Source organism: Colletotrichum siamense (assembly GCF_013390195.1).
Source record: "Colletotrichum siamense strain Cg363 chromosome Unknown KSG_Cg363_contig01, whole genome shotgun sequence".
In the NCBI taxonomy this organism is placed as follows: Eukaryota; Fungi; Ascomycota; class Sordariomycetes; order Glomerellales; family Glomerellaceae; genus Colletotrichum; species Colletotrichum siamense.
This window is the reverse complement of record NW_023501014.1, coordinates 2,896,311-2,907,659: the sequence shown is the minus strand read 5'-3', so window position 1 is coordinate 2,907,659 and position 11,349 is coordinate 2,896,311. Positions and strand designations below refer to the sequence as shown.

General features: G+C 53.2%; 4 protein-coding genes across 4 annotated transcripts; 1 reads left to right on the top strand and 3 right to left on the bottom strand.

Annotated features, from left to right (window-relative positions):
- Nucleotides 1-470: 470 nt before the first annotated feature.
- Nucleotides 471-791, bottom strand: con-8 (Conidiation-specific protein 8; the record flags this gene model as incomplete). The annotated part of the gene is made up of 3 exons (XM_036632595.1): nt 471-501; nt 552-673; nt 735-791. The coding sequence occupies 3 exons, from the start codon at nt 789-791 to the stop codon at nt 471-473; spliced, it is 210 nt and encodes a 69-aa protein (XP_036501352.1).
- A 2,364-nt stretch (nt 792-3,155) lies between these two features.
- CGCS363_v000745 (uncharacterized protein) lies at nt 3,156-4,010 on the bottom strand (the record flags this gene model as incomplete). Its single annotated transcript, XM_036632594.1, has 3 exons — nt 3,156-3,340; nt 3,397-3,702; nt 3,761-4,010. 3 exons carry the CDS (start codon nt 4,008-4,010, stop codon nt 3,156-3,158), a joined length of 741 nt encoding a protein of 246 aa, XP_036501350.1.
- A 5,009-nt stretch (nt 4,011-9,019) lies between these two features.
- CGCS363_v000744 (uncharacterized protein) lies at nt 9,020-9,874 on the top strand (the record flags this gene model as incomplete). Its single annotated transcript, XM_036632593.1, has 1 exon — nt 9,020-9,874. The coding sequence occupies one exon, from the start codon at nt 9,020-9,022 to the stop codon at nt 9,872-9,874; it is 855 nt and encodes a 284-aa protein (XP_036501574.1).
- A 736-nt stretch (nt 9,875-10,610) lies between these two features.
- On the bottom strand, nt 10,611-11,321 carry CGCS363_v000743 (putative endoplasmic reticulum membrane protein; the record flags this gene model as incomplete). Its single annotated transcript, XM_036632592.1, has 3 exons — nt 10,611-11,081; nt 11,142-11,225; nt 11,289-11,321. 3 exons carry the CDS (start codon nt 11,319-11,321, stop codon nt 10,611-10,613), a joined length of 588 nt encoding a protein of 195 aa, XP_036501355.1.
- Nucleotides 11,322-11,349: the final 28 nt, after the last annotated feature.

Sequence of the window (11,349 nt, the reverse complement as noted above, 5' to 3'; positions counted from 1 at the left end):
AGCTTACTACCTCATATGGTGTGTGATAATTACTGGAGAAGTGCAACAATTTGTACTTCTCATGATTCTCTGACGACATGTTCAATACAGACTTGATGTTATTCTCTCTCAACGCTATAACACCGTCCGAGACACGTTGAATATATTGGCGCGAGCTTGGCTGAAGTCCTAGCGCAATGTTACATTTTCCTTTCGGTATGGGCACCATGGTGAGGGGCAACGTTGTTCGCGGCATTTGAACACTTCTTTTCATGCTTCATTCGCTAATTCTGCTTGCAGCCTAGCAATACATAACGACAAGCAAAGATGGTGAATTTATGCAATGGTAAATAATCCATTATTGTAGCGTCTTGCTATGCTTAAACACAATCTTGTACGAACGCCGTTGTACCAGTACACTCACAGTCTCGAAGGACCGGATCATAACGCCTCCATTATTCCTGTACTCAAATGACGGTCATTGATATTATTTATTTCGGGGGGCTCGGGCCACGAGTCCAGCTAGTCCAGGTCAGCCTCATGTTCTTTGTAGTAGGTTGTGGATATCATACTTCTGCCACATCTGGCCGATGAATCCAGGTGCCGGCTTAGAATCAGTCATTGACTGTCTGCGTGCTGCGGTGCCGTCGTGACGCTTCTGTTCCACAAGGCCTTGGAAGAGAGTGCCTGAGCTCTGTGCGGGGTGCGAGTGTTAGCTACGTCATTTCGAGGACTCGGAATGAGGAGGCACGTACGCGTCTGCGGCCGGTGGTAGGGGAGACAGGGGCGTTGTTGGTCTTTCCGGAGTCCATGATGGAGGTGTTGAAATTTGTGGTTGTTTTGCTTGTTGTGGTGTTCAGGTTGTGTAGATACGTTGCTGATTTGCTCTGCATGAACGGAGAAGAGAGCAGCGGCAGCAAGAGGGTATATAAGCAACTGAGCTCTTCCTAAGCTCACCTAGCTTGACCTGCCAGAACAGAGTTCCCAGAGGTATCCCGTCTAGGGTATTCCAGACTCGTCTCCCTTCTCCACGGATGACTTCACCAATGAGGCCAGCGCCCACCCCTCTGACACAAGGGATGCGGGAAAGCTTGTCGATGCGCCGGTCAAGACGATGACGGCGTTTACTCGCTCGCTTCATCACCGGAGGTCTCCAGTAGCGCCCGCCGCACTTCTTTAGTCCAGGGGGGGTACGTATGTATACTTTTACGACGAATCCTAAAATCGGGTTGGTTACATCAAGCTACCCTGAATGTTTGTGTACGTAAAACACCCTTTCCCCTCTGCAAATCGTGCTCCCCGAAGGTGCTTATGCTGTCACTTTGTTGGAGCGGCCTCTGCCGTGTAAGCTCTGGCAGGTACCTCCTGCTGGTCCTCGCTTCTTCTCCTCTCGAGGTTTACCCCGCGCGGGAAGGCCATGCAAACCCAGGTTGGTGGTCTGATCACGTCCTGGGCCGAGATGGCCGGATAGCCAGTCAAACGCCGGCGATCTCAAGCAAAGGGGCCATGTTCCCAGTGTTTCTCTCCTCTCTCTCTCTGTGCCAGACCAGAGAGCTGAAGGCAAGGGAGGGGGATCCCAGGCATGGATGGACAAGCAACATTAGAAAAACACACGAGCGGGCGAAACACTGGCAGCATTGTAGCCAAAACCCTCGCGAATCATGAGTTGGACACGTGATGGTTTGTTCGATTGGGGCGATGATTGGCACGTCCTGCAACATCAACACAGGCACGACAGGCAGCTGTGACGAAGGGTTTGCGGGCAAAAAGTAAGCAGCAGAGACATGCGTGGCAGGAGATTGGCCCAGGACGGGATGGGCAAATACTACGGTATGTTGCGTATGTACGGATCATCCATCGTTGGCGTTCTTGGTACGCACGGCAAGGATCGTCCGCGGACGTGGGCAAAAGTGTGGGGAGACCATGCACCACCGCCGGAAGAGAGAAAGCGATAGGGGGGCGCAGCGCCGGCCGATAACGCGGGGACCTCGACCGGCGCGCCGCGGCGCCTGAACGCCGCCAACAGCCAGGCTGCATTAAGGGTCCCCTGTCCCCAGTAGACCCATACGGCGGTGTGCTTGGGATCGGGGGACTTCATCGTACGCTACGGCTGCAGAGAGGATGTCATTGTCGTATGCAGGGTTCGCTTCGATCGAAGCTTCCGGCATCCTCGACAGCGTCAGGAGGATGAACTGTCGATTGTCTGGTCTGATGGATGATGTAGACGGGCCCGCCGTGCCCGCTAAGCTAAACATCTCAGATAGACGCGGTGGCGGCAGGGCGGGTTTGCGATCGTCTCTTAGTCGTGTGTTCGCTGCAGTGTTTAATCTGGAGCCCTCTTGGTAAGTGGCTGGCTGGTTGGCTGCGGCGATCCACGTCGGGAAAGGAGAATCACGTGATCCCGATGATGGAGCTCTAGAGATCGGGATCCACTCCGTCCGCCGACGTTCATCTTACCATCGTCATTCATTCCAATGGCCGCCCATCACTGCCAAGATCAGACGCAGCCACAAAGATCGGCAAGAGACAGGTCTGGAACGTGAAGGACCATGAAACCTGGAAAGCTGAGTTTGAGAGATAATATCATTCCCCAGTTTCCCGGATCTGACCACCCTGGCCTGCGAGACTGTTTAGCCTCTGCCATTGCCAAAATCATCCATCAGCCGCAAACTTCCATTCACATTCAGGTACAGGACAAAGGCAAGTGTTTTATAGCAAGGATTGACTGTTTATTGATTGTCTAGAGCTGAGTCTAGGGGGACAAGAAGAAGAAAAAGTTTCGGTTGTAAGAAATGATTAAAAAAGACAATTCCAGATTATAAGCGAGGCGAGAAGAGGGAGCCACTGGGACTCGCGCTATTATGCCCGCAACAAAGTTGAAAGTCCCCAAGATGATGAATGATCCACACCGCTGAACGCTTCCAGGAATAAGTAATCTTCAGAAAGTCTTCGGAAACTTTTGATGTCAAATCAGAGCCGCGTTATCGGAAGGTTGGGGTATGATCGTGTAAGTCTGAGAAAGCGGAGCCCTCGATCCCAAAGGAATTGGGGAGGGAGGGATGCTTTATCAGCCAAGCCAAGAACTCTTCATGGGTTTCGTGTGCAAAAGTGCCGACGCTGTCGACTGCAAGATGGCCTGCCCGAATTGAGTTCCTAGCTGTGACGAAGCTCTCAGCTTAGAGGCCGATGCCACCACCGCCGAGGATACCACCGCTGCTGCCGCCAACGAGACCGCCGAGACCGCCGAGGAGGCCGAGGAGGCCGGTGACGACGCCGATGAGGTTGGGGATAGCGGCGAGCAGGTTCTGGAGCGGCAAAATGTTGGAGACGGCGCTGGTGGCGCCGGTGGCACCGCCGAGGTCTGATTGACATTGTTAAGGTTGGTTCAAACGAAGCTGGGAGAGGATATTGACTCACTACCACCAAGGTTGGACAGGAGACCGGTAGGGTTGAGGACGGGTGTGAGAGTGCCCTGGAGGACACCGAGAGCGTTCTGAATAGAGCCGAGCTGTGTGGCGCTGAGTCCGCCGCCCAGAAGGCCGCCGGTGGGCAGGTTGGAGGTCAGGAGAGTGAGGTTGCCAAGTTGGTACTGAAGGCTGGTGGCCAGGGCCAAGATCTGAGCAGGAGTGAGGGTGGTGCCCGCAGGGATGGCGGAGACGGGGTTGCCGGTGACGCCAGTAATGGCGGTGACGGGATCCAGGGCATTGCCGGGAACACCCAAGCCTGCGAATTATGTCAGTTTTGATGCTGAGGTTGATGTTAAGGGGGGCAAGCGCCTTACGAAGGGTGGCGATGGTGTTTTGGATGGTTTGGCTAAGAGTAGCAAAGGCAGCGAAGGCATCCGCAGCGTTGAGAATAGTGCTGATGATTGCGATGTTACCCAGGGTGCCAAGGCCATCGGCGCCGGGGATATTGGTGAGCGCAGGGACAAGGTTGAGGGCACGGGGCTCGATCTCGCGCTTCTCGACAGCGACAGGGTTGGCGATGGCAGCAGCGCCGAAGAGAGCGAGGGTGACGACGGAGGCCTTCATTTTGATGGTTGGGAGGGGTTTGAAAAAGTGGTTTGCTTGAAGCGTGAGAGAGAAGTGTTCCGAAGACTTGAGAGATGAGAGAAGAAGCGGCTGACTATCCTGTAGTTGAAGCTGTGTGTGATGATGATGAGAGGATATTCCAACCCAGACGGTGGAAGATGAGGCCTTTTATAATCCATTCAGCTCACGATTCTCCTCGTTGAAGCTCCCCTTATCCTATTGCCAACCTCACATGTCGTCGACTCTGGCTTTCCGTCTTCGTCGTCGTGTCCCTCGTCTCGCCCCTCGACGCCAAGGGAGCAAAGAATTCTGAACGTGGCCTTCATGCACATCCAGCCGCACAGCGTGTAAGACTCGTGTAGCCTCAGACGTATTTCCGAATGAGGTACCATCACAACACACACTCGCAACTCCACGCGAAGTCATCCTCACCCTCAACATCGGACCAAGTTGCCGGCCGGTGGACCCTCGCGACCCTGAAGCTAGGGCTAGGCTGTAGCCAAGAAGGTCTAGGGAGGGCGGGAGTCTCAACCCATGCGCCTTTGACAGCTCCTTCCGCGAAACTCGACCAATGGACGTTTGGTGTTGATGGCCACCCGCTGCCTCATCCGTCCGTCGTGTCTCTGATGGATAACTCAAAAGCGAGACACCATCTACGTGGTGGAGGGACGCAACATCTTGTCTCTTGGGCAGTTCATTGGCCGACCGCATCTCTGCGAACGGGAACAGGAATGGGAGCCACGGGGCTCATAATTTCCGCCCAGCCTCTACTCTCTGTGGGCAAGCGCGCACTTCCATATCCACCCGTGCCCCTCACTGAGACAGGACCGAACATCTCGGCCGAAGCTGTCGTGACGTTTGCGGGGAGATATTTCGTGATCAGAGTCAACCCATTCCGACTCCACCGTTGCTCCCGCCGCCGATCACCGGTAGAATTGCATACCACAGCTTTTGGGTGATGTGATGTTGTGGTGTAATGCCTGCGGCATCCGGCATCGTGGACAAAGCTGCCAAAGATCACCCAAAGATGATCGTTCAAACCTGCTTTTCCTGGAGAGTGTTTCTTCCTGACAACGAGGCTTTTTTTCTGTTGAGCCTCTTGCTAAGTTTCCCCTCTTCTCTCTTCTGGACTCTTGGCCCCAGTATCTGCTTTCGTCCTGATGCCATCAAGAGAATTCTGACAGAGGAGGAAAATATTACGTATGAAGTGAGGAAAACAATAAGTCTATTTTGTCTCAGCCCGGCCAGCCTCTGAGCCTCCACTTACCTCCTTTCCCGTTCTCCCTAACGGGAGCTTGCATTCCCACCTTTACCCGTTTGAGCCGCCCAAGCATAAGCGGCTTGAGCTGAAGGGAAAACGTGACAACTGACAGCTTTCTGAGGGATCGCAAGTCTCGCCAAAACCTATCGAATCACGGTGCGTGCCCGGGTCATATGGACGTTCTCAAGAATTCTGCCTTGGCAACAGACGGCCGCGGGCCGGCGCTGTCGCACATATTTCCCTCCCGTCCGGCCAACTTAACCGCGGGATATGTTGAGGAGGATTTCCATCTCTCTAGCGGGATATGTCGCCATCGTAAAAAAACGCAAGACATTGTGCGCATCGTGACCGGAATGGGATCCTCTGAGGCTGAGAAACTTGACCGCCTTGGGCAGTTTACAAGCAATGTGGATGTTCGTTTTTTTGTGGAAGCCAAGGCAGCAGCAGCCTTTGTTAGCACCAGTCCAGATCTGGACTGCTTCTAAGCCCAGGGACGTGAACGAGGGGTTTTGACTGCTGTTGGCGGCTGAATCAACATGTTCCGTTGCAAGCCGAGTGCGAACTTTTTCCGCCAAGATGTGGGAAATCCGAGATCAAGTTTTGTTTCCACCCGACTCAACACCAACTGATCCAGTTAGAGGCATCGTGAGAGGAATGGAATGGCATCTCCATGGCTTAGCCGCACGTCATGCCGAAGCGCCGCAGACAAAGGCGATCTCGTCACACAACTCATCGGTGATGGGGAGAGACACTTTTTGGCCCATACGTAGGTGGACTCAACAACTTCAGCCTGCCGCCGGTCCGCCAACAAGCGTCCGCCCCCGGACTCTAACGTCATTCCCGGTTCTGTCACACCGAGTCAGAAGGGTTCTCAGATCCAAAAGACATGCCAAGAGGAGATTTCGCCCTTACTTCGTGGCCAGACTGCGAATGCTGCGTCAGGAAGGCTCGTCACGTTGCATCTTTTCCTTGGTCGAGGGCGTGAGCAATACCTCGAAGTTGAAAGTTGCTCCCGGGCGAAGGGCGTCAGCCAGCTGTTGTGTAGAACACTTGTGAGTCTTTCAGGTCAAACCGGACCCGTCCATGTCCACACATCATCACGGCCGAGCCAGAAGTGCCAAGTAATGAGTAAGGAAAGTCTGAGCCTCCACCCGTACAGGCGAAGACTGCCACATTTCGTGAAGGCTTTCGGGGCCGAGTCCAGGCCTCCAGAGAATTTGCACGGCTACGGGTCCGAGAGTTCTCTGATAGGCCTTCCTTCGACGGGATTACGTGACGAGAAACAGAGACAGCACGGTTCTCGTGGTAGCCACGTCCAAGAATGCCCAGTGTAAGCGGGATTTCTTCTGTCTTCTCCGTGGCGCCGCTGCACTTGGTCAGACCACTCTTGGCTCCGTCCCGCACAACCTAGCCAACTCATCCAGTTACTGTGTGTCCAGCTATTACTTCTCGTGCCGTACCTCGTGCCCAGAGTGGCCAGACTGTTGATTCCGAAATCCCTCGTGTCTCCGCTGCACGTGGGCCCCGTCTTTGATCGCTCCGCTGCTCGCGGTAGGCTCCCTTGACAAGACACTCTGCGCGCTATGCGACGGTCCGCCCCTTCGAGCGCGGAGGTGGGCGGGTCCGCCTCCTGAGAATGTCCTGTTCGCGGCAGGCGGGCAGCTTTCTCCAACCTCAAGTCGAATGTCTCGATGGGACCCCCAAAGAGACTGGCGAAGACAACCCTCTCGAACAAGCCTTCGCCATCATCCATCGTCATTCCGGGGCAAGGAAACTTCATTCCTTACTCGAGCCAAGCAAAGTCGGTGATTGAGGGCGGCAAACATGAGCTGATCATTGGTACGTGAACGATGATGGAAGACACTCAAGTCCGAAGCGGAGGAAAAACCATCTCATCCTAGGGGACTTCCTAATCAGGCCGTCTTTCGGGACGGGTCGGTTGCCGAGCCCTGGGGTTTCGGCCGGAGGGATCTCCCTCCCGGAATTCGATGGCGTGCTTGTATTGTTCGTCTTTCTTGTCAAAGTTGCGAGGTTTGACTTTGATGTTCTCGATGCGAGACAGGGGGGCATCCATCTCTTCGGAGATGAACACTACGTTACCTGCGACAGATGCCCTTTGTTCAATCTTTTCAATGTCAACATTCCGGACGCCAGACGATCTCCCTTGGGCATCATCACAAAAGAGATCGCAATAAGCCTGTGACTTTGCAACATCATGATCGTACGAGGATCTGCGAACTGCTGTGCTAGATGTGTTAGAAATCTCGATGATGTGAGGTGTCATGATCGACCCAAACTGAGGAGAAGCAGAAAGGGCAAGTGGAGGTAGTGAAGAGGAGTAGATACTGAAATCACACGGAGAGCTGGCCTCAAAACTTGAAGCTTCCGCCAACTTCTGAGATATGGCAAGCTTTTGCAACACGAATCATGTTTCCTATCAAACGGGCACAGATATCTTACCTCTCTGTCATGAGGGATCATTCGAAGCGATACCAAGCTTATTCATTATGGCTCATCCCCACTACCAAACTTGCATGATAACAGACTAGAATGTTTTGCCCGAGCAAGTCTTCGTTCAGGGGCAGTCTACAAGTCTACGGTCTTGCTACTAGGCGAACAGGCGAGATTATGTGTCGGCTTCACTGAATGCTTTAGAAGGCTCGGAAGGTCGGCGGGTGTTCATCTCAAACACGTGGCACTCAACTGAAGCTGGCTTGCTGATTCTGTAAACATCTATAATTCGATCTGAGAACCCGTAGGTTGTGGTTATGAGTGACTGCTAATCACGACATATGCAGTATTCATGTCCCTGGAGCTTTCAGGGATCTAGAATGTTTTACGACTTTTTGAAGGCAGAATGAATGCGATTTAACTGACTGAGAAAGACTTTGTTAGGTTGTAAGAATGGTAAGGGAACTTTGATATTCCCATGAAAAAGATCAGCAAAGTGTAGAAAGTCCCCAAGCGAAGAATTGCGCTCACATGTTACATAATATAGCAAACTACGACGCTAAGTCTACGGAGTGAATATCAGAATTAAACTACAGAGCGCTGAAAGCAATTCGTCATATATGCTAAGCCTGAAATTTTGAGTAGTAAGCTAATATATGACTGTGGTATAAGACTGAATAGTTCGAGTACTCAACAAACCAAGGAGAATAATTATTTTAGCGAACCTGGACTCAGACGGTTAGTAGATAACGATCCACAGATTCCAATAGAGACAGAATCTCCTCGCTTCAATAGTAGCATCTGGATCTCATACAAAGAAACAACACCCTCACCAGACCGTTGTTCATTGTTGGCCACCAACAAGGCAATTCTTCCACCTCAAAGGACCAAATTTTCATGTTACGAATTCTATCACACTCTTTGACCTGAAACAAAAGAGAAGATGAACGCTTGCCAAAGAAAATTGTGAAGATATAATACAAGGCAACAAGTTTGAAATATGTTGTCTGATACCAAGCCGTTGTGTTTCCTCATATCTCCCTTTGTCTGGAAAGCACCAGTCCCTTAAAGAATAGAGAAGATGATGTTGATAAGTAGAAAAAACCTCAGCAGCGACAGTCAACGATTTTCTTGTTTTCTTCAGAGACATATTTATCATACAACGCAAATACCGACATCAAGAGCACCGCAACCCAGTAAAACTCGCAAGAAACGAGAGACACCTTAGACTGCCACGATCGCAGAACCCATCGCGACCAATACCAACAGCTACGAAAGAACAACAGCAGCCGCCACGATGTGCTACGGAATCATGTCATATTCATGCTCCCACAGCATCAAGAAACGCTTCACCTGCCGGGAAGTCCCCAAAGACGCGCCCTGGAGCTGCCACGCCGTCATGACAACCCTCTGCGGCGCCCGCCCCGGCGAGCAATGCGACCAGATCCGCGCAGACAAGCACTTCAACGTCCCCCACAGCTGTCCCGACTGCCAGGCCGCCGACGAGTCCGGCGCTCTCCCGCACAGCCGTACCACCCATAACCGCTTCAAATCACAGCTGGGGCCCGACGGTCTGCGTGCCTCGCGCCTGCGCAAGGAGGCGGCGGACAAGAAAAAGGAGGCGGAGCGCGCCGCGTACCGGGACGATCGCATCGCCGGGCAAATCGCCCGCCGGAACGCTACCGCTTACCTTGACCACCCGCCCATGCAGATGCCGTCTGTCATCAGTGTTCCGCTGGGTAACCGGGCAATGAGCCAGGAACCGTCCTATGGTGTACTTCGGCCGGGCGCCCTCAGCCCTTTGCAAGTCATGCCGCCGGCTGCAGACGATGAGTATGACCCCGATGATGAATCCGTGAGCGTGAGACGACCCGACGTGGATCGGTATGGGTATGGCCAGTACCGACGGGACGAGCAACAACAGAGCAAACATGGCATCGACCCGCATGGAAGCTACAAATCTAGGTACGCATCGAGAGACTTGACGCCGAGCAGACCGGCTCCCCCGAGACCAAACAGGGCAAGACCTGACCCCCTGAGACTGCCCCCTCGTTCTCGTTCTTCGGATGACTATGTACCATCGATTCCAATGTCGCCAATGTCGCCGCTTGACGACGAGCCGATTCGGCCTCGCCGTGGTCGGCGGGGCTAGAGGCCCAACCCCCTGAGGTCCTTCGGGTCGCTTCGCAAGACGCACAGCCAAAAGCTCGCAGGAAAGAGTCCGAAAAAACTGGCCCAGTTTCATGATCTGAAGAGAATTCTCAGCTCACCCACTCGCCCGAATGCCCGTACAGACTCCGTCATCTCGGAGTCCGAATCGATGGTTTGTCAAGATGCTCTGGCGGTGGAACGTGGGATTCCTTAGCTCACCTTAGCTGGGTACGATGCCGGTCTGGGAAGACAAGTTGGTGAGTGAATGCTTCGTCCTGTTGAACTATGTACTCGTTTCGTGCATTTTTGCTGCAATTGACATAGACAGATAGAGCCTCCTTTCCCTGCCCAAATAGAACAATAACCGAAAACAAGCAACGCGCAAGGGTCCCGTGCAAACTCTCGTTGGCAAGTGTCATGACTCGACCAAGATACAGATCCAATGACTGACAATCTGTATACGCGTGAGCTCAAATTGGTATCTGATGAAAGTACTCCGTCCTGTGAAGTGATGGCGCCTGCCCGAATGCTTCCATGCGGCGGGTCCTGTGCCCGTTGATTTGTCTGTTCAACCACTGCTTCCCCTTGTAACCTCGTCGCCCTATGTTTGCTGATACCTGTTAACAGGTGAGTGCGGCACTTGACGTCGGGCCGGCGTCTACAGTGCGATTTTTCAAAGAATTGCGGAATACTCGCATTGCCATCGTGGAGGTTGTGCTGGCTGGCTTGCGTGTAAACTATTGGGCCTTGCCGTTCTTGGCCTCTCCATTGGCCTTAGAGGCCTTGAACTTGGCAATCTCCTTCTGGACGGCCTTGTCGACGCGTGCCTTCAGCTCCGCGCGGTAGCCCAGCTTGAAGAGAAACTCGAGCCAGACGAACAGAGGGGCCAGGAAGACGGCCTGGATCAGATTATCCAGCAAAGCAGGGGCACGGCCCTCAAAGGCGCCGTGTCCGATGAACTGGAAGATCCAGCAAACAACGTGGACGCCGATGGCGACCTTGTTGGTCAGGTCGGGATTCTCGAGCCTGAAAGAGTTGCCGGCTGCAGTGGCGCCCAAGCAGATGGCGGCCAGCAGGGTGCCGGCGACAGGCTCGAGGAGCACGTACAATCCACCCCAGGTCAACGCTGCAAGTGTTCCCAGATTAAGATCTAGATTGGGGACTGTGAGCCAACTTGGGAGAGGAATGAGAGTTCCTGTGTTGGTGGCCTATGAATTATGAATAAGCTGGACTGTAAAGACCCTAGTGCCAATGCATTAGTCACTTACGAGACAAAATCCTGAGAAAAGGATCATGGGCACGCATGCCATGTGAATGCCAATATTGACAGTGTTATGGTGGTATGCGCCATACTTTTTTGACGAAATTAGCAGTGAACGGACGACGAGACTTCAGAGGCTAAGCTGTGGACTCACAAAGGTCAAGTGTTTTTCCAAGTCAAGAGACATGTTTGCGGTTTTGGAGATTGGATGATGT